Source organism: Lygodium microphyllum, chromosome 10, assembly GCF_053477565.2.
Source record: "Lygodium microphyllum isolate KBCC chromosome 10, Lygodium_microphyllum_v1.1.10, whole genome shotgun sequence".
Lineage (NCBI taxonomy): Eukaryota > Viridiplantae > Streptophyta > Polypodiopsida > Schizaeales > Lygodiaceae > Lygodium > Lygodium microphyllum.
In genome coordinates this window covers 76,128,313-76,151,478 of record NC_141144.1, presented here as the reverse complement: position 1 = coordinate 76,151,478, position 23,166 = coordinate 76,128,313, and the positions used below count along the sequence as shown (strand labels likewise).

The 23,166-nt window shown below is 42.4% G+C and overlaps 1 protein-coding gene across 7 annotated transcripts in view; it reads left to right on the top strand.

The window, feature by feature from the left end:
- LOC148030179 (uncharacterized) overlaps nucleotides 1-23,166 on the top strand; it is a 159,257-nt gene that overhangs the window by 79,682 nt on the left and 56,409 nt on the right. For 5 of the 7 annotated variants that reach the window (XM_087686453.1, XM_087686451.1, XM_087686452.1 and 2 more), the window contains 2 exons: nucleotides 22,427-22,462; nucleotides 22,562-22,699. In XM_087686453.1, the coding sequence (XP_087542579.1) occupies nucleotides 22,427-22,462; nucleotides 22,562-22,699 (174 nt within the window). Of the gene's footprint in view, nucleotides 1-22,426; nucleotides 22,494-22,561; nucleotides 22,700-22,855; nucleotides 22,909-23,166 lie in introns of all 7 variants that reach the window. The other 2 variants (XM_087686455.1, XM_087686456.1) reach the window with 2 other exon arrangements.

Here is a 23,166-nt window from a genome sequence, read left to right as displayed (position 1 = left end):
TTTATTCTTTTAGTGACAGTTTGAATAAAGGAAGGCCCTGTCACACATTGCGACTGTTGGAGTTCCCATTTGGTCTCTCTCTCTTTCTTGCTCTTGCTCTCCCACCATAGCTCTTTCAAGCAAGCTTCGATCCTTCTCACCTTTCAACTGGTATCAGAGTATGGTTGCTTTAGTATTCCAACTTGGTTCGTGACTCCTTCAGCTTCCTATCGATTATCTACACTCATTAGGTCTCTTTCTTGGCAGCCATAGCCAACTCTCTCGAACTCTCGTCACTCCCTGGCCTCTGGAGCACGTACTCTGCCCCTTTGGGCACCCTTAGGGCATTCCAACAAAGGTATTCATTTATTTGCTTCAGGGTTTCATGCTGGTTACAGGTCTATAGGTTTGAGAAGAGAAAGGGAACAGCACCATTGAAGCTCCAGTACTCCATATCTTGACATAGGCTTTACTGGGGCTCCTTAGGCTTGTTGTGTGCCTTCTTTGGCATCCACTTGAGCTTCCTACCACTCTGCCTAGCTCAAAAACGTGAGTAGTAACCCCAGGTAGATTTGCACCATTTTTCCAAGTGCATTTATTGCACATGATCAGTTGTTTGATCTCCTCTAGCTCATTCCAATCATTGGCAAGCTTATTTGGGCACTATATACTTGGTTTATGCTTGGCATTTGATCCCGAGCCTTGGCATTGAGCATTGATGTGATTTACATCAGGTTTGGGACTGTTATACACAGTTTACAAGCAGCCCACAGTAGTGCTACATTAGCATTTTATGTCTGGACCACTTTGGCATTGACATTGGTTGCCCGGTTGGTCCCGAATACGCCCCGAATGCTAGGGGAATATATGCTTATGATGTGAGATGCTTTTGGGGCTGAATTTGCTCAGTCATTGACTGTTTTACACAGTCCACAGGCAGTCCAAAACAGGGCAGCCCTATGTTATTACACTTTATGCTCATGCTACACAATCATTTGATACCCGATTATGCCCGGTTGGTGCCTATATGTATGGGAAAGTATGCATATGGTTTGTCTATGGTTTTGAGAATGGATTGAGCCACTGTTTCTTCAGTTTTGGACGTTTATTTGTTGCTGGAATATTCAAGGCTGAAGCTCTTTTGCTTATGTTTGGATATGCCTATTGCATTCGGGCTATGTCTTGGATGTATACATTGATGTAGTAACTCACGGAGATCGACATAGAGCTTGGATTTGCTCTCAAATCATTGGTTGAGAGCTTGAGCTCGCTTCGCATAGCATTTGGATCTTCATCCTTATTGTACATATGGCATGTACTTTGCTTATGTCTGACCGGTCTCGATATGCCTGGCCTATGCCACTACTATATGCCCGTTACATTGTTTGGAGTTGGATGCTACTGAGCCTTGCTTTGGCTTGACATTTGATTGCTTGGAGCTCACTTTGGCTATTTCTCGGCTTGCCAGAGTTATAGTTTGGCTGTACTTGATGTCTATGGATGCTATGTATGGATGCTACATGACCTATATACTCATGAGGTCTTATTGATGCTTGATCTTGGATCTTCTGGCATTGGTGCTATCATATGTCTTGTTGAGCTTATTTGCTTGATATTTACGGCTTTTATGCCAGTGGGAGTGTCTTGATACGCTTGACAGACATTGAGCAGGAAATTTATGCTACTTGAGCATTCGGATACTTGAGATTGGGATCTTCACTTGGATGTTGCATGGTTGATATGCAGTGGTTCTCACACAGATGTACTTGGGCTGATTTTGGCTTTGCACTTCCTGAACATACACCTCTTTGTGTCAGGTCTTGCCAGTGTTGTATACACTTTGCTTTATTACATAGGGGGTGTGCTGGCTTACTGACGGATTCGTTTGACATGCTTGGGTGTTTGCTCGATGTCCGTATGACTGTCACATACTGATTTATGTCCGCTTGATGCTGGTTATGCTTTGACAGTTAGTGGTTGACTTGGTGCATTCATTTTGCATAGAGTTTGCTCTTATTGTAGTTGGCTATAATTTATTACAGTAAGCAGTTATGTATGGACTGACGTGGAATTTTCATGCTGAATCATCGTGATTTTATGTACTTTTGATGGTACTTGGTGGGCATCATCATTAGCTATCAGTTCGTGGTCATTTTGCCTTGGTTTTGGTGGTATTTTGACTGTTTATAGCAGAAAACAAGAAGCAGTTTTGAACTGTCTGTACCATTTTGGATAGTAGTATGGCATATTCTTCCACTGACAGCTCTATTTTCAACATCACTAAGCTTGATGGTATGAATTATGCCTATTGAATGAGGTTACTCCATTGTTTTTGCTTGGGACTTTGAGTGAGTCATGGAATGTATTCTGCACTGCCTTATGTACTCCTGCTACTATTTTAAACTTGCCTGATGTAGAGAGTGCTTTTCTGATCAACTGTAAGAACTTGGATGCGTCTCGTGTGTCGCATGCTTTGACTGTTAGAGGTAGAGATGGTAATGGAAAGAATGAGCGTGGGTGTGGGCGTGGCGGAGACTCGCAAAAGTCTAGGTCTAAGTCGCATAGCAAGTCTCGTGGGAGAAATGCTAGTGTGACATGTCATCATTGCGGCAAGAAGGGTCATATACGCCCAGAGTGTCACGAGTTGCGCAATAAGAAATGCAAAGAGAAGGGGAAAGACAAAGTATACGAAAAATCCTTTGATCGCGGCATTATGCTTTGAAATCCAATGTGAAAATCGAGGAGATAAATGTCATGTAGACTGATGACTCCGATACGGAGTATATACTTACAGCTAGTTCTTGTGATGCTATGCCGTTGACAGAGGTTCACTCTATGTATGCGCAGTGTTGGCTTTTGGATTCTGGTGCTTCATTTCATATTACACCATGCTGTGAGTGGTGTCATTTCTACCGCAGTGTCTCTGGTTCAGTTCGCTCGGGTGATGATAGGTCACTTGCTATTGTTGGCATTGGGGGTGTACAACTGCAGTTCTCTATTGGCAATACTTTTCTGTTACAAGATGTACGTCATGTACCTGCGCTTATATGCAGTTTTATGTTTGCGGGGTAGCTTGATGATGCTGGATTTCATGTTTCATTTGGAGATTCTGCCTGGAAGATCACCCGTGGCAGACTTGTGCTTGCTAGAGGTGCCACATGTATGTCTTCTTATAGTTGATGGGTTCTTTGTTGACCATGTTTTGTCAGTTAGTTTTATCCCACATGTATGTCTTTGGCATGTTCGTTTGGGCCATATGTCCTTGAAGGGAATGGAAATGCTTTCTGGTTTGCAATACTTACTGCTCCTTGACTATACATGTTTTGATTCATGTGAGCATTGTCTTTATGGCAGACAGACTAGGAATACACATAAGAAGTTTGGTAGGATATGCATGAGTGAGCTCCTGGCATTGATACATTCGGATGTTTGTGGGTCCATCCCTGCCAGTCTTTGAGTGGTGCAAAGTATTTTGTGATGTTCATTGACGATTTTTTGCGTAAAGTCTAGGCTTACCCCATTAAGCTTAAGTCAGATGTCTTGGCTGTGTTTCAAAGATGGCTTGCATTGGTTGAGAACCAGATTGGGCATAGACTGAAATACCTTAGGACTGACAATTGGGGGTGAATATGTGTTATGTGCCTTTGAGCAGCTATGTGACGAGAGGGGTATTAAGCGTTAGTTGACTGTCCCCTATACCCCATCCCAGAATAGTTTGACTGAGCGGATGAATAGAACCATCCAGGAGCATGTTCGCAATATGCTTAGTCATGCAGGCCTACCACAGAGCTTTTGGGCTGAGGCAATCTGTACAGCTGTGCATATCATAAGTAGATCACATTCCAGTGGTTTGGATTTCCAAGTTGCAGAGGAGATATGGACTGGGAAACCTTCGTCTTATGTGCATCTACGTGTCTTTGGATGTGAGGCATTCTGCCATGTGCCCAAGGACAAGCGTAGTAAGCTGGATCCTAAGAGTGTTAAAATGCATTTTCCTTGGCTATGGAGATATAGGTGACATGGGTTATTGCCTCTGAGATCCGCAGGTGCGCAAAGTCATCCGCAGCCATGATGTAAAAATCATGTATTTATTGGGAAGAACGAAATTCTATCACCTGTTAAGGCTATTGGATCGTGAAAACATGATGCTATAATAGCAAAAGAAGTATTTTGATTGTGTGTATTATCATTTGAAGCATTTATAGGATGTGTAATATTTGTTGATGACTTAGTGGATCAAAGGTTGGAAGGAATCATAGATGGCTCACAAACTTGATGGCTTGCATCAACACCAAACAAAGGACTAAAATGTAGTCCATTGTTATTGAACAACTGATTGTAGTACTTAGATATGATGATACTTACTTCCCATAGTTTCATGATACATTTGCATGCACTTGCTAGCAATAGTGTCAAAACTCATTCCACCCATGATTAAAACCTTTATTTAGTTTTGCAAAGGTTTCCTTCAAGTGTCCAATCACAGTTACAATATGGCACATTGTGAACATTGTATCAAAGCTTTGTATCACTCATGCTTTTTACCTTTGCAAGCAAATGGTTTTCTCCTACAAGTTTCACATAGTGATCAAGGATCTTTTTAGCATGTGCTCTTGCATAGCCAGTTGGAGAGCTTGCAGCAACAGTTGGTACACATGGCCAGGATGTTGGACATGATGTTAGACATGTAGCAGAGCCTGCAGTGAGACGGTCTACTAGAGCTAGACGTCCATCTGATAGATTTGAGCCCTCGATGCATTATGTCTTGGTTACAGACGCAGGAGAGTCTCTCACCTATGATGAGGCTATGTACAGGGGTGACAGTCACTCCTGGGAGAGGGCTATGCAGTCTGAGATGGACTCCTTGCATAAAAATATGACTTGGGATTTGGTTGCATTGCTTAACGGCAAGAAGGCTTTGCTATGCAAGTGGGTGTACAAGCTAAAAAGTACCCCTGGACACCCCAAGCCGGCTTATAAGGCAAGACTTGTTGTCGAGGGTTTTAAACAGGAGCATGGAGTTGACTTTGATGAAGTCTTTTTCCCTGTGGTCAAGATGATCACCCTACGCTTGGTTTTGGCCTTAGTCACACAGCTTAACTTAGACATGTATCAGATAGATGTGGAGACTGCATTCTTGTATGGGAATTTGTATGATGAGATATACATGGAGTAGCCTAAGGGCTTTGCAGAACCTAGCAGGGAGCACCTAGTGTGCAAGTTGAAGAAAAGTTTTTATGGCTTTAAGCAGGCACCTAGATAGTGTTATCTAAGTTTGATGCATTTTTGCAATCACAGGGCTATAGCAGGAGTGCTATGGATTCGCGTCTTTACACGAAGAAAGCCCGTGATGGCTCATTGCTTATTTTGGTACTTTATGTGGATGATATGCTGATAGCAAGGAAAGCTCATGATGAGCTGGATGCTCTTAAATCTTAGTTGAAGAACAACTTTGAGATAAAGAATTTGGGACATGCCTCTCACATTCCTTGTATGCACATTAAGCACGACAGGCTTCAGAGACTACTCTACCTTTCACAGAGGGAGTACATTCATAAAGTCCTTGAGCGTTTCTGCATGCAAGACGTGAAGCCTATTGGCTGTCCATTACCTTCTTATGTGAAGGTCTCACAGAACGATTGTCCGTAGACAGATAAGCAGAGGGCCGAGATGGCCAAGATTCCTTATGCATCAGCCATGGGTAGTTTGATGTATGCCATGATAGCCACTCGTCCAGATATTGCCTTTGCAGTTGGTGTTGTGGTACGCTATATGGCTACACCTAGCAAAAAACACTGGGATGCCGTAAAGGGTATCATGAGATACCTGAAGGGCACAACAAATATGTCTATTTGCTATGGTAGCCAGGCTACTGGAGTTGTGGGCTATACAACTCCGATTATGCAGGACATGCAGATAGTAGGAAGTCCACTTCTGGCTATGTATTCACCTATGCTGGAGGTGCTGTCTCTTGGATGTCCAGGGTTCAGAAGTGTATGGCTCTCTCTATTACCGAGGTTGAGTATGTTGCAGCCACTTAGGCTTGCAAGGATGCCATATGGTTGGGCCGTTCGGTTCATGACCTTGGGATTGATTCTATATCTATGCTACATTCGGATTCTATGAGTGCTATTCAGCTAGCCAAGAATCCGGTCTTCCACGCTTTGCGAAGACGAAACACTTTTGAGGTGAGGTATCACTTCATACGTGGGGTTGTGGAGGACAAGTCTGTTGACCTTGTCAAGATCTCCACTGACGAAAATCCTGGAGATCTGCTCATGCAAAGCCTCACTACCGAGCGCTTTGTCTTCCTTAGAAGATTGATGGCCATTGGATGAGATCACGTTTTTCCTCATCCTGTTGTACATGTGTACATTGTACTGTTTTTTCTTTTTTCTTTTCACTTCTCATTGGGGCAGATTTGCCTTTAAGTGGGAGGTTGTTGGGGGTAAAGTTGCCTCTGCTTAGCCGCGCGTGTATTACTACACTGACAGTACTCGCCATTGTACGCTGCAGGTGGCGGACGCCGGTCAAAGTCACTTTATTCTTTATTCTTTTAGTGACAGTTTGAATAAAGGAAGGCCCAGTCACACATTGTGAGTGTTGGAGTTCCCATTTGGTCTCTCTCTCTTTCTTGCTCTTGATCTCTTGCCATAGCTCTTTCAAGCAAGCTTTGATCCTTCTCACCTTTCAAAGGGTGGATCTGTCACGAGGACGTGAAACTTTGATGCTTTGCTTATGTTTAATTGACATTTGATTAAATGATTAATCAAATGTGCAATTAAAAGATGCACATGTGTTGCACATGTGAGGTGCAAGCTACTTTTTCACAGTTGAAGGCTGAAGGACCCTATGAAAAAGATGGGTATCAAAGGCAAAAATTGTAACAAGCTACACTTGTTAGATTCTAGGTGAATTTTGGTGTCAGTTTGCCCCTAGGACCATTAATTGGCCATTAAGTGTCAGTGGTGACACTAGGGACTAGGCATTAATTAATGAATTAATGCTTGTCCAAGGGTCAATTAATGCATGGGACCACTTTGGGTTACAAATGGCCTAGCCAATTAATTTTTGGATGGGCAAGGTCAATTTTCTAGGCAAAGGGCTGAATTAATTTTCAGAATTAATTAATTCTGAAAATTAATTAAATGGCTGGAAATTGCTGAAAATGGATTAAGAAAGTTGCCACTTGGGAAGACTTTCCCATGCAAGTGGAGGAAAGGTTAAATAGGGCTGAAGGGAGAGGGAAATCTTGTTTTTTCATTTTGGAGCTGTTGGAAAGAGGTGTTGGACTGTTGCTACCAGATTTTGGGGCCATTTCCCAGCCATTGGAGACCATTTTGGTGATGGAGATTGCATATTCTTGACCTTGGGAAGCTGACAATTGCTGCTGATGCGCTTTCTCCTGAAGATTACAGTCTTCGATGCTTCTATTGTTGTTGGTGCATTCGTTTGGGGTTGGTACAGCAGGGCAGTAGTTGATTTTGATCAATTCTTCGCGATAAATCTCAAAATTTTCTCTCTTTACAGCATTCTCTTATCTCCTTCGACCTATGCTCAACCATTCTCAGCAATTCTTAGCCATTCGGAGGAGATGTCAGCCATTTTTGGTGGGCTGATTTGTAATTTTTGTAGTAAACCCTAATTTACAATAGAAATTAGGGTTTAGCAGCCACCTTGGGATCCGTGCCAGAGATTGAAGATTATCAAGGGATTTCAGGAGCCAGTGCATCCCGAATTGATTTGGGGCAGCATTTGGCCAGTGAAGGGTCAAATTGGAGAAGAAGTCCTGGGTGAATCAAGGGGCAAATGACCCAAAAGGCTTGCTGGTCATTTATAACAGCAAGGGCAATTGGTTAGCAGGAGGAGATTGAAGAATCGCAAGTTGTCCCTAAGGAGACATTATGGACTCAACAAGAAAGATGACACCCCATCTTCACCTTTATCTTCTTTATTTTATGTTGTTCCAGACTCTAGGCTTATGTTAGAGTAGTAGTTTTAAGGGTACTTGTGTATCACTTATAGTCAAACTTACACCCCTACCAACTTGGCCACTCCATTTGGACTTGTTGATGAGGCTAGTCACCTCTCGGATCATGGATGATACATGACATTTAGGATGATTAGCGACCCATCTTCATCATCGTAGCTAGGCTTAGCGTCAGGTTCCTACAACCCTTTGGAGTTGTATGAATCAAAACAATCTTCTGTTTCTCCTTTTGGTGTGTAGGATTTGGATGATTTTCTAAATGTAAATTTCAATAGAGAGGGCTCTTGAAGCAATAATCCTTCATTAGGTATATCTACATCATCTTCTATTTCATTTGAATATGTAAGCAAATCTTCTCAAATCCCTCTCATCTTACCCTCTTCTAGCCCACAACTTGAATTTCTCTTCTTCATTCCAAAACCTTGGATTACGCTCCACATCTATATCCCCTATACTAGGAGTTGAAACCTCTGTTGCTGCTCCTAGTACACTCTGATTCCCCGTTCCATATTCACACTTTTCTACCACTTCACATCACGGTGCATCATTTTGGGAAATGCTACCCTTTGACACTATATCATCCAGTTACCCTCAAGCCACTTTGCACCATGATGTTGTGTTGTAGGGCATAGCACCCTCTAACATAGCTTCCTCTACCTTTCCGCAAGTTAGCCAATACCCAGCTTTGGGCCCATTGTGCATACTTCTTGTATGCAAGGTGGGCACTTTGGTACCTAGTTCCAAGTACTCTACCCACCCTATGCTTCTTCTTTGAGCACTGTTGCTCCTATTGCAACGGCCAAGAATGCCTTCATAGATAAGACTCATTTCAATGGGTTGAATTTCACCACTTGGTCGAACTTCATGCAACAAGTGTTTGAGTTTTAGGGACTTTGGGATCTCGTTGTTGGTTTAGAGCCCTTGCCGGACCCTCGATTAGCTCACTGTGATCACATGCGTCAATGGAGAGCCCACAATACCATAGTCAATGTTGAGTTAGTGTAGGGGTTGCTTCTTGAGTTCCACTCTCAATTATAGCATTTTGTCCCTTGCATCTGAGCGTTGGAGTCATTTCATTTACTGATATGTAGCAAGGGTTTGCAATTGACGTATCAATATTGATTTTGAGCTTCAGGAGTTTTGCATTAAGAAAGGGGATGATCTAAAAGTGAAGTTGGCCAAATATCGGTGGTTACTCGTAGAGTTTACCACTTCTCGTTCCCCAAAGTTTGATGATGATCAAGCCACGTTCTTCTTGAACAAGTTTCTTAAAAAATACTTCCATTTTATCTAGACATTATCTCCCTACCTAGATTGTTGACCTTCTACGAGTTTGAGTGCTAGTTCTTGCGTAACACAAGGTTGCATGACCAAGTCCATAAGAAATCCTCCATACATACTTATTAAGAGAGGGGGCTGATTGCATCTTCTTCGCAAGGTAAAACCAACAATGGCAAGAACTCGCAAGATGCGAGGGTAACTTAAAATAAGGGTGTCACCCTTTCCTCTGAAAGAATCAAAAGATCACATTTGGCAACAACTCCTTAAGAAAAATAGGTTTGGCACACACTGCGAGAGATTAGGCTATGTGGACAAGGAGTGTTGTACCAGGGCCCAGGGTCTTCCTCCTACCTGGGCTTCCTCCTAAGAAACCTCAGGAGACCGTTGTGATTGCCTCTACTCTTGATGGGTTGCCTTATTGGTTTGCGAGTACCGATTCCATTGCACTTTTAGGCATCTACTTCGCATTTACCTCTATCTAGGACTACTTCACCTCGTGAGGCGTTTCATTCAGAGAGCCTTACTAGTGGGTGTATGTGATGGTAGCTAGATTCTTAGAATATCTCTATCTTTGCACTCTTAGGTCTTTAGGCTATTGAGTCACACCCATAGGAGTTTGTCCTTATTTTTTCATTCTTAAGTCTTTCATTGTATTTATTTACATACACATACACATTTGCATCATTGCATTGTTCATTCAGTTATCTTTTCATTTCAGTTTGGTTTTTTTGGAGCATCTCACTACTGAGGTCTGTGGTTACATATCTTCATCTCTTTTGTAGGGTTTGGTTTTTAGTGTAGGGCTAACATGCAGGTTTGTACCAGTCCTACGTGGGCTGTAGACTTGGGATGCATGTTGTTCCATTCAGGGTTTTATTTTCTAGGAGTTTTGCTTTTCTACCAGTATGGAGGCTTTGCCTCCTACGGCTGTTTGTGCAGCATTACTCTTGATGCTATCATGGTGGTGACTTCTGTCTTGTTCTTCTAGTTGGGATACTTCCTTACATCATGGTTCTAGCTACCACATGAAGATGGACACGTGGCTCCTCTTTCTTCGGTTAGGCTCAACATCCATAGTTGAGAGGGGATTGCTACCCTTTTTGGTATTCTGCAAGTTTCGGCACTTGTCTTCGACATCGGCCTTTCCCCCCTATTGTACCTCCTCCTTTTTCATTGCATGATTTCATCATCTTTGTTAAGGGCCCTTAGGCAAGTGGACAATTTATCCACAAGAGACACTATCCAAGTGGCACCTTTTGCATGAGCATTTCGGAGAATGTATCATACTCATTGTGCAATACGCCACTAGATAGATCCTAGGTTGTTTCCATTGGAGGTTTGTACACCACACCACCATTACTTCATCACCCTTCCCTCATCATCGACATCTTGGAGTGGATGGGTAGCTTGTTGGTTTTGTGATGGGTTGAACCTAACAATCTCTTCTTATTCTCCCATATGATATAGTTACTTAATCGACCGCAAACCATCTCTCAAATCACATTCTTTTAACCCCATAGAGAAAAAAGATGGGCTTGGTAGGACAATGGTTAGCCAACAAGGACCCTTTATCCGGTGCCTTGTCCTCTTTGGGATGGCTACTTGGACTCCCTTGGTAAGATAACCATTGCCTATGTAGTCTTGGTAGGCCAGTGGGTAGCCACTATGCATCCTTTGTCCGAAGCCTTGGCTACTTTGGGGTGGGACGCCTTGGGCAACCCTAGGTTGGCCTTTCTTTCTAGCCTTGTTTTGGGCTTGAGAGGGGGTGTTGAGCTAAGAAATGCATTAATGCATTATGTGCTAATTAGCCTCTTAAACAACCCCAAAACATGCTTATGTAATGAAAAATGCAGAAAGGTGCGTGGTTTGAGAAAGTTTATGTGAAACCCTAATTTGGGAGGGTCCATCCACATCTATAAATAGATAGGTTGGCCCCATTCAGTCTTCATCCTTTTCTGTAGGTTTCTCACACTACCATGTAGATTTCAGCCATTATTCACCTCCCATTTGTTGTCGAGTCATCATTGAGTACAACCCATCTCTATCCAGCCCTAGGGGGCCTATTTCCAGCTATGGCTCTGCTGTTTGGAGGTCTCCATGTGCCGCATCATCATAGCACCTGATCAGCCTGCATTTTCAGCATTTGTTCCCATCAGGCGACTGTTGCAGTATCTGTGTTTTGGCTGTCTAGCAGGCTCTCGTGTTGTTGCCTGACCTTTCTTTGCCTTGGGTGATCAGTTTCAGCCTTCTCTAGTGGTACACTACTACGTTTACTAGATTTCAGCCTCTGACTGCTCTGTTTTGGTGACCAGTCTGCTTGGATTGAAATGGTTTGGCGAACATGGAAATGCCTCAACCTTTTGCACTAGCTCCTTTATTATAGTGGGTGGCCTTTGTCCTTTTTAGTGCGGCATAGTAGCTTTGCCTCAAGAAGAAGAAGAATAAGAAAAATGAGGAGGAAACACTTGCTTCTAGCTTGCTCCTCTGTCTTGTTGAGCACCATCAAGACTTGTAGCCTTGCCGTTGCCTATCCCATGCCATTTCCCTTCAGCCAAGTCCACTGCTGTGTGCTGCGTGACTTGTTCATCTTTATCCTGACACGTCACCTATAGTTTGGATGTGCTCCTTGCACCACGTCAGCATGCCTGCAGCGTTGACTGGCAGCCTGGTCACTAGATTCGATGCCTCGCAACATGTCTTGCTTCCTACCCCACTCGTTGACCAGCATCGCGTTGAGCTTTGCCACGTGTGGTTGCTTCCACATGCTAACATGTCACCTTGAACTTAATGATTGATCTCCAACCAAACGTGCCACGCAATTTCCGGCCTCTTCCTTATTGCTCACCCACCTATCATAACATCCTTCAAGTGTGAACACCCTCCTGCATGTGTGAAGTCTGCTCAACACAATGTTGCCATGTGGAGTGTGTTCAACACAATGTTGCCAAGACGCATCCATGTCATCTAGTCTTGGTGTGTCACACACTCCTAGGAAGGATAAGGTTTTAATTAAAACCTTAAAACCTTAATTAAATAAAGCTTTAAAGTTTCATAAGGGGCTGTTCATATGATTTTGGGGATTGTCAATTTTTAATTGAAAGTTCTCGCAAGTTCACTAATGAAATTTGGGGTTTCTCATGTTGCCATTCGAAGCATCCAATGACACACTTGCAATGGTTTGCGTGCTCTTCTTCGACAGCGAGCGAAAAATGACCCACCAAGCATTTAGTGCTTGGTGATACCATCGCCATCTATTCAGTTCGTGTGTACTTGCAAGAGTCGCCTGCAGCAAACACAAATGGAGTTCCATCTGCCATAGCCTGCTGGTCCACACATACGAGCTCCAGGCCGAACATCTGAAAGATGGTAGCAATCAGTATGATTGCTTGGCAGTGTGACTGGAGCAGAAAGGCAGCGTAAAACTGATGCAACTGCTGGTGTAGATGCCCAGAACTGCAAAATGCAACTGTTGGTATGCAGGCAACAGGCTTGGGATGATCTAGAACTGTAGGGTGACTTGGTATTTGACAAAGCACAGGTACTGTTGTGCATAGGATGCAGTCCCTTGCCAAGGCTGGACAGCTCCTGAATGCATGGGGCAGCAGCCAATGAAGATCCTCCACTTTTTGTCAATGTATTCTGGGAGGGGTGTCCGCAGCAGTCTGAGAGGGAGAGGCTGAAAGTTGAGAGCTGAGTATGATAGTGATCATCAGGATGAGGGATGCATAGACACAAAGCTCCTATTTATAGAGGAGTTTTGGGCATTTGTCCTATTTTCCAAAATAGCACTATTTATTTTGGTAATTTTGCCTGCGATGCTTTTTGGGGCTGTTTTAAGGAGACTAGATTAGGGACTAATGCACCATACATATGTTCGTACGCAAACCCAAGTATTCGTGGCTCAATAGTGCATTGAGATGGCAAAGTCATGTATTTCATATTGAGGAAAGGGGGCCCATCAAATAATCCTCCTTTCTAGCACCATGACCAAATGGATAGCATGTGTAGAGGCTAGATCGGGGCCATTGTGAGAGATTGTTAGAAATAGCCAAGCTATGTGCACTAGGTGCATGGAAGTTCTATCCATGCTCTACGTAGTCTGCTGTGTGAGACTCTCATGAGATCCGTGCGCTCAATAGTGATCTTTTGATACATAGGTCCTCTAGGTGATAAGTGTGATGCTTGCATATTGTCCGTTGATAGTTTCCAAGAAACACGTTTCCTATAGCTGGAAACCTTAGAAACAGCTGCATGTTTCTGAAATGCAGGAAATGCTGAAATTGAATTATCATGTTCAAGTGATACAGATGTATGGATTGTTATTGCTATTTTCTCAATGATTCTACTTTGTATGTTCGAGTTGTTTGTAATATATGGCATTATGCTTCTTTTATATGCATGGATGATGGATCGTAAAACATGGTGTATGCAAAGTGTTGGTCTATTGGGCGTTTACTTAAGATTGTATACGATGTTGAATCATGTTTAATATGTCTTTTGCTGTGGCCCATGGGGCTTGAAGTATATTTATATGTATATAAAATTTCATTAATTTTCATCTGGAATGAAACCTTTGAAGCCCGTTTCATACCTCCTGTTGCTGAAACCCCTGGTAACTAGGGTCCATTCAAGCATTGAAATCTCTTGGCAGAAGGGTATCTCCAAGGCTAGAGAATCTCATTATGTTTGTGTAATGAGGTGTGTAGTGACTCTCCTTGTGTTGCGAATTGTGAGGTGGCTGGTGCAAAGCAGCATGTTGCTAGGTAGATGTCTCTGTATCTCCTCGTGTTGATTGGGGTCCATATAAAGTGTGCCTCCTCATCTTGCATGACCACCAATACTACAATCTCTCGCTCCTCTCTATAGAGCATGGCAACCCCCCTACATTTCCACTGTGAGGACACAGAAGGGTTTGCAGAGGAAACACAATGTGTGCATACACAATTAATACCATGAACTGGGACAAAATACAAAGAAGCTTGAGTACAGCCAATGACCAAGCTCGATGCTGGATGATTAAATAAGGATGCAAAGGCCGTCTACAGTAGTGTGAGAACAAAATGCAGCAACCAGTAGACCTCCAGGTGTGAACACAGGGCTATGTCTGGGAATTGGCATAGACAATAGCAGAAAGGGCCAGCCTGAAAGGCCTCCAGGGAATGATGATCAGCGGCAGGAACTATTCCAGGGGCTGGCTCAACAATCAAAAAGGCTAGAAAGTCAGCCTGCCGATCAAAATGCAGCAGTGGCACCTCTCCGATGGTCATGATCAGCTGCTGGATGATGATGGCCAGGCTGAGAATGATGAGGGCCAGGTGCTAAAGTCCAAATACAACTTTGGTGGTGCTGATGATGAGCGAGAGATGATGAAAAGTGGCTGGCAGAGTGGAAGCCAAGGGATGATGCTGATGGTGAAGAGCAAGAGGATTATGGGGATGGCAGATCATGGAGGAGAGTTGCCATGAAAGTTTGTCATGGCTGTAAATCAGTCATCCTACTACATATTCTAGATTGTCATGCTATATATTTAATCTTTTCCAGGATTGTTTTTAGAGCGAGAAAAATGCCAAAAAATATGAATAAATAGTGGCAATTTCTTGGTGGTTTAATACCATTGTGGTTTTTGTTGTATGTGACTAGGGATGGTTTATGCCATTTGTACTCTTGCAGCTTTGGTAAATTGCTACTTTGAAACCGGTGTACCTGCCTGTAAAATATGATGTCTTGCCCTGGAATGTCTCCACAAAAAGCTTTGCTTCTGTCCATAGTTCTTCATTGCAATTCCATGCTACTATCTCTAGTCGGGTGTCATATGGTGCACATCATTATTGTGTTCCCCTTTGTGACAATGACTTAAACCATCTTTGTAGACTGCCCACATACCCTCCTAGATTTGGGAATTTGTAGTAGTAGATAACAATATCATCAAAGAATGTCCTCACAAAGGGACTATGCTAACTAAAGATCTAGTTTGTTATTCGATTGAATGTCATTAGGCATTAGTAAGCGGCAAGCAGAAATGGCAGTACTAAAAAGTCATACAAGCTGAACGTTGTCCTCAAAGCCTCTTTATGCACATGTTTTTGGATGCATATCTAATGATACCCACTCTTCAATTCTATCTAACTGAATATTGTAGATTCCTCGGACCTATCAAGGATATCATCTATCCTTGGAATATGGGAAAATGGTTCTTGATGATAATCTTGTTCAAGGCATGGTAATCATTACATGCCATGAACCCTCCTTTTGGACCAAAAAAATAGGTGTATGCTTTTTCATTGGATTAGAAATAGCTAGGTAATACAAGAGGGATTGATTCTCTCTTATGCTTGTTGCGTCACATTTAAAACATGAGTCTTTCCCCTATTCTCTGAAGTATTATTGTTATTAAACATGTCCACTACTTTATGAACCCTTTGACACCAGCATTCACCCAATATAACATCACAACCCTCAAGTGACATGATGTAGATCTCTAAGTATCCACATAGCTTTGAATATGAATCCATATTTTCCCAATATTAGGTTTAATAGGTTTAGCATGACCAGCACAAGCAATCTTGTCTCACTCATCTAATAAACCCTTTGAGACCAGAGGGCACCCAATACAACATCACAACCCTCAAGTGACATGATGTAGAACTCTCAGTATCCACATAGCTTTGAATATGAATCCACATTTTCTGAATATTAGGTTTAACAAGTTTAGCATGACTAGGGCAAGAGATCTTGCCTCACTCATCCGACTCCATCTAGATGGATGCCCAATCTAGGTGCCAACTTTTTAGAAATTAAAATCTCTCATACACTTTGATAGTCACATATTTACCTAGGCAGCCCACACCAATACTTTTCTAGCAGTTCCTTTAGGGTTCTATCTTTGGAAGAGCCAACAAGTAGCACAGCATCCCAAATCTTTTTGTTATAGTCTTCCAAGTCCTTGCAGTTCGCTGCCTTCAACTGATTCTATGCAGTCTTCACTTTTAAGTTCAAAGGTGCTAGTAAGCCACATGTTATAGAACTCCTATGTGAACTATATCAAGTCTTTCGGTGCTTTTTCTTAGAACAAATATTTATCCACCACTTTTGTGCATTTCCCTTGAGGAAAATCGAGGTCTTTCTCACCTTGAAGCATTCATTGTAACTCCTCTTTAATAGGCTATGTCAAATTGGTGAATAACAGTCAAAGCCTTTGTCTCATTTAGATACCACTAAAAGTTTCAAACTTGATTGGTTTTCGTACTTTTTAATCCTTTACTTTTTTCTTAGGAGTGAGAATGTCATAGATAGGTGGCTGTAGAGATCTAGGCCGATTTGAATTGCCAGATTGTTGACCATTCCAACTGTTGGGTCTAAATTCACACTCCAAGATAATGGGCAGAGTTATTCTATTTGGACGGGGTTGCATTCCAATTGGAAAGCTTCGCTGACTGTTGGGCTCACATTCCCACGCATAACATTGGGTGGACTAGTTTGAATATCGACAACCACATAGGATGCATAGATGATAGCTAAATTGCTTGCAGGACTTGCTGAATATTATTCCCCTTAGTGCCTTGTAGCCTTGGACAGTTTTGGGAACCCTATTTACCTTGTCTTGCAAGTAGTCTTCAGGCTCTTGCCTCCATCTGGTTATTATGAGGCTTCTTTTCTCTATCCACCTGTTTGCAAGATCATTAGCCAGATCCTTGATCTTGGCCAGAATACGTAGAGGCAAAGCACGGTCCAGAGAGCGTGGATAAGCAAATGAAAGTTCAAACGGCCTCGTCTAGAACTCTTGTTGACGCCATATGACCAATTCCTGAGGCCGGTTTTGAAGAATCCAACAATGCACCAAAGTTGGGATGCTTCATAAGCTTGGCAAAAGTCTCTGCTTTACTAGAGAGCTTAGTGAACCTGCCAACTGTGTTAAGCAACTGTTTTCTGAATAAAGCATAATCTAAAACCAGCCTTCCTTTTGGGGAAAGGGTGGTAATTAGATTGGCTAGGCCAATTTATCACGCAACTATTCCTGAGCACTTATTAGCCTGTGGACTAGCATTAATTTATTAACTAATGCGAAGTCCCTAGGATTACAACTGACATTTATGGCTAGTAAAGTGATTTAGGGCAAATTTTGTCACCAAGCGCGACCTAGCATCTATCAAGCACAACTTATTACAACTTTTGCCTGTGTCACCCACAGACATCTCAAGATAGTGAAATAACTAACTTGCATATCATCACATGTGCAATGTACATTTGCACATTTGATTAATTCTTAATCAAATGCTAAGAAAAGCTCAAAAATTTCACATCCTCCTGAGATCATTGGCTGTATTAGTCCTCCTTGGTCCCCTAGGCTTGGCAGCAATGCCATCCATTTGATCTCCATGCACAAGTGGACGATGCTTTGATACCTCCTAGTCCAACAAAAGCACTCATAAATGTTAACCAGCTTCACAAGCACAGGATTAGGCCTAGCATGCATCACCTTGCCCTTGAAGAGCATCAACAACCTCAGGATAGCCAATGTTTGCTCTAGAACAACATTATCAACATCATTATGCCTATACAATAGCATCACCAAATCCAATTTTCAAGTTAGCAATAGGTTGGGAAAACACGAACTATTAGTGCCAGACAATCTCTACCCAAGGACAACCACAATGACTCCACGATCTCTATTGTTAAAGTTTATAAGCTATATTTTATCGTAAAGCTGTGGTCTTGACCTTTCCTTGCGTTTTCTTTGCTATTCCATTTTTCATGCTTTTTGTGAGAGGAAGAAGAGATCAAAGCTCAGCTGAGAGTATGGTTGACAGTGTAGAGTGTGAGAGCATGACACCTAATGCGATAATCTGAAGTGTAAGGTGCAAACAAAGTACAATCCTTAAACCTTAGTGTTGTAAGAGGGTGTTCACACGTGAAGAGTGTGAAACATGATAAGTGCCTAAAACTGTGTGATATGGGTACATAAAAAAAAGGAAATAAATCTGGGGAAAGAAATCTCTTGTAGTACGGAGAGTAAAAAGTGTCCCAGGGTCCTACCGAAGATCACTGACACTCCTCTGTGAGCATAGGCATTGAATCGAACCCAACAAACCCCCTTGGAGTGAAGAGTTATCAAGATACAAGGGTCATCCACCAAGGGAGATCAAATTTAAAGTATTGTGAAATGCTTCAAATTTGTCATGACGAAGAGCTTTGGTGAAGATATCTGCCACATTACTGGTGGTAGGACAGTAGACAAGGCTGATATCACCTGCATGTGGCCTCTCTCTGACAAAGTGATAATGGATCTCAATGTGTTTTGTGCGTGCATGAAACACTGGGTTCTGTGCCACTTCAATGGCACTTTGACTGTCAGTGAATAAAGGAGTAGGCTTCGTGAGAAGATATATTCAAATCAGCTAACAAGTGTCTAAGCCATACACATTCAATTGTGGTAGTGAAAGCTGCCTTGTATTCAACTTCACATGACGATGTGGCAACAGTGGATTGTTTCTTACTAAATTAAGAGATGCAAAGGTGAGCCAAGAAAGAATCTGTTTCCACTAGTGGAGTGATCAGAATCATAATCACCAGGCCAATCAGAATCACTGTAAGCATGTAAGTGTAGTGGTCTCTCCTTGGCATAAAGCAATCCAAGAGTCCTAGTACCCTGCAAGTAATGGAAAACATGATTGATAGCTTTCCAATGTGACATGCGTGGCTGATGCATATATCTACTCAGGTTTGAAACTGCAAATTGTATGTTTGGCCTTGTGTTGCATAGCTAGATAAGACATCCAACTCCTGGAGCATATGGATGGATATCAAACGAGTCACTCTCATCATCCAATGATAATTTCAATCCAGGTTCCATTGGTGTACAAACTGGCTTGCAATCTTGTAAGCCAAACCTCTCAAGAAGTTTACCAATGTATCTCGACTGTCACAATCCAATGCCTCTAGCATCATGAATGAGCTGAGTAAGCAAAAGATCAACATATAGACATATGATCAACAAGGATTCCCCCTCTTTACATACGTAAAGGGTAGACTCTGATGAGCTGTTTATGAACCCTTGGCAGAGTAAAAAAGCATCAATCTTTGCATACCAAGCTCGAGGAGCTTGTTTCAAGCCATATAAAGCCTTTTTTAGCTTACACACAAAGTGTTCCGATCCCTCAACTGCAAAACCAATGGGCTGCTGTACATATACTTCTTCTTGAAGTTCCCCGTGTAAAAATGCAGTCTTTATATTAAGCTGATGCACAGTCCATCCATAATGGCCAGCCAAAGTAACCATAGGCCTAATGGTAGTCATGCTGGAGGTAGGAGTAAATGTCTCCTCATAGTCAATGCCTTTCTTTTGTGCATAGCCCTTGGCCACAAGCTTGGCCTTATATTTGTTAATGGATCCATCAGCATTTCTTTTCAGCTTATAGATCCACTTTGTACCAATGGCTTTCTTCCCAACTGGCAAAGACACTAAATCCCATGTTTGATTCTTTATGATGGAATCAAACTCAGCTTGCATTGCTGCCATCCAATGCACACTATGTTGTGCATCCTCAAAACATTCAGGCTCCTCATCATCAAATGTATCTGTTGCCATAACAAACTCCATGGTATGTGCACCATCATGCATATGAGTTTGCCTTCTAGTATGACCAACAATAGGAGCATCCAAATGACTATCTTTCATAGTCTGCAAATACCATCTAGGTATTTGTCTAGCCTCCTGACTATGTAGAAGCTCTCGCTGAATTTCAAATTCAGCACCTTGCCGAATATTCAGATTAGCCATGGGCTGATTTTCTGCATTACCCAATAGAGCAATTGGCTGGACATTAAGTTCACTTGCTGAAGCTCTAGCTATATCATCAAAAGAAATGGGCAGCAGCCCTTCAAATACATCATTGGCAGCTTGACATGTAACAAAACCAGCAAGGGATAATTCAGGTTTTTCATCAAAAAGCACATCATTTTTAGAGAACGGATCATATAACCTATATTCTTTGCTCTCATTGTTGTACATCACAAAAATGTATTTAACAGCCTTGTTATCCAACTTTTTCCAGAGTACCTTGGGAATTTGTGCGTATACAAGACACACAAAAGTACGAAAAATGCCCAATAGAAGGTTTCCGGCTGTTCCAAGCCTGAAAAGGCGTGACATTCTTTAATGCCTTCGTGGGACACCTATTCAAGTATTGGCAAGCACACATAACTGCTTCCATCCAAAACCTATGCAGCAAGCTCTTTGCTTTCAGTATACATCTGGCCATCTCCATGAGTGACCGATTGTTCCTCTTTGCAACCCCATTCTGTTGTGGAGTATAAGTAGTAGTGTATTGATGAACAATGCCCTTTTGCCTCAAAAAAGAATTCAGCATAGAGGACATGTATTTCCCCCCTCGGTTCGAACGGAGAGTCTTTACCCTGCAGCCAAATTCATTTTCAGTAAGTGCTATAAAAGCTCAAAATGCATCATACACTTTTGACTTTTTCACCAAAGAATAGACCCAACAAAAATGAGTAAAGTCATCAATGAAAGTGACAAAACAATAACCACTACCCAATAAATTTGTCTGCATAGGGCCACATACATCTGAGTGCACAATCTGTAACTTGGCAGTTGCTTTTAAAGCAACATCACGGGGAAACGAAAAACGATGCATTTTTCCCAAAATACATCCCTCGCATAAGCGCTTAGGAGGTCTCTCCAAGAGAGGTAAACCATGAAGCATTTGTGTACGGTGCATAAGCATCAAGCTACAATGTGTTTACATGCTCCATGTGAGCATGCCATAACTCCGCTTGTGACATAGCAGAATCAAGAGTGCATCATCCAACTCATATAACCCATGACAAACCAAAGTCATGTGTTCATTATCTCTCACAATGCATCTGCCATCATCAAAGGTGACCTGCAAGCCACATTTGGCCAAAGAACTAATAGATAACAAATTCTTCTTTATGCCTAGCACAAACAAGGCATCCTGCAAGCGGAGAGTAGAGCCATCAATGGCTGTCAACACAATCTCCACAATACCTCTAACAGGCTATGATGCATCGTTTGCACATTGTATAGACTTGCCAACTAGGGCTACAATAACAGAAGCAAACAAATCTTTGCGAGATGTGATGTACTTGGAAGCAGCACTATCAAAAACCCCTATACTCGCATCCTCAGTAGAGCTAAATGCTCTATCAACCCAAGAAGAGTCATAACTGCATGTGTAAATGCTTGCTTGGGCAACAAGCCCCTTCTAGAGAAGTAAATCTGAAGTAAAAAATTAGTAAGTTTTTCCTTTTTACCTCTGATACAGTTGGTATAGAGCTTAATCAGGCAGAGGGACCTGGCAGACTTGGTGGTGGTGTTGGCAGCTCAGCTCACTGCTGAAGGGGGTGGCTGGAGCTTTGCTGTGGTGGCAGACAAGATTGCAGTGGCACAAACTAAGGCCATAGGTGGGGCAGCAACTGAGCTGGAGGCAGCGGCGTATAGGACTGCTAGAGGCGCAGCCTGTAGGATGTCTGGGGCGACGGTGCACAGGACTGGAGCAGGCGGGCAGGGAGTTGGAGGTTGGCAGATGCAGGTTTGGTTCGCTTGATGGTGGAGTTGCAAGCAGAGGTGCTGCTTGGGAGCAGAGGCGCTGCTAGAGGCTGTTGTGGTGCTGCTGGTGGCAAACCTGGCGTGGCTGGTGGCGGACTTGCTTCTGGATTTTACAAGTCCCTAGAACTGCTTCTGTGCCTTTTGTAGGTGGTGGCAGGGTGTTTTCCTTTGATTGATGTGGGGTAACAGAGTCATCTTAGAAAGGGATCATGCACAGGTGCATTATACGTTCACACAAGCGCCAAGGTTTACTTTTTGCTTACTGATTTCTCAAAAAAGCAACCTTGATAAGAGGGTTAACAAAATTGGAAGCAATCTCCTGATGAGGCAATCTGCTTGTTTGGGTGTAATAGCTAGTCCAGTGTTTGACTGAGCCATTGTTTCCAGTAGCAGTACAGGACTACAGATATATTTTGGACATTGATGCTCATTTGTTCCAGACTGTTCTTTGAGCTGGTTTACTTTGAGCTGGTTTAAATTCCTCTGACTTTGTATTTGAAGGTATCTCTTATTTGGTTTTTTGGGGCTCATGCGTTTATATACCTGTTCATGTCTAATCACCATATTTCTGTTTGTCATGGCAATGCTAGGATGTGAGCTCCATCAGAGACGTGCCTGACAATCAGGTGTGAATCTCAATGCTTTATGCGTACTCAGGTGAGGATAGTTCTGGATGTGGTCTTCTACCTTTTTTGCATATAATTGCTCAACCTTTGATTGCTTAGGAAGTTTATGCTGATCCAAATCGTGATGAGAGCATCATTGTAGAGCTCTTAGAGCTTGAGCAAGATGTTGCGGATAATCAAAGTGCCCTTTGGTTTATTCAGGATCTTGCCAACGAACAAGATGCAAGTCAGAATCTGGTATCTTCACTTCACTTTGTTATTCTTTCTAGTATGCACTGGAGTCTCTGCACTTGACTATGTACAAATACTCTTTCTAATGTGCTCCAGTGCTTTCGTATAAGATCATAAAAATTGTGTTTTAACAGGAAGATATCTTTTGTTTTCTAATGGTAGGCTTGCAGCTTGTTTATTACTGGGATGAGGGAGCCCTGCACCAAATATATGAGGTGTTTGAAAATATAATGTCACTGCAGTGCTGATGAAAAAGTTAAAGATCATTTGTTGGCTGGATGTGGCATAGCCTCAATTCTGATGTAGCTTGCTCTTTATTTGTTTAAACTGGATAGCTTGAAACAAAACGTATGTTATACATGTGAATATCTTTGGCAGTGATGACAATTTGAAGGGTGTTAGAATAAAAAGGGAATGGCACTTAGCAACATAGTCTGTCTTTGGCCCAGGAATGGAGGAAATGAGGCCTGTCT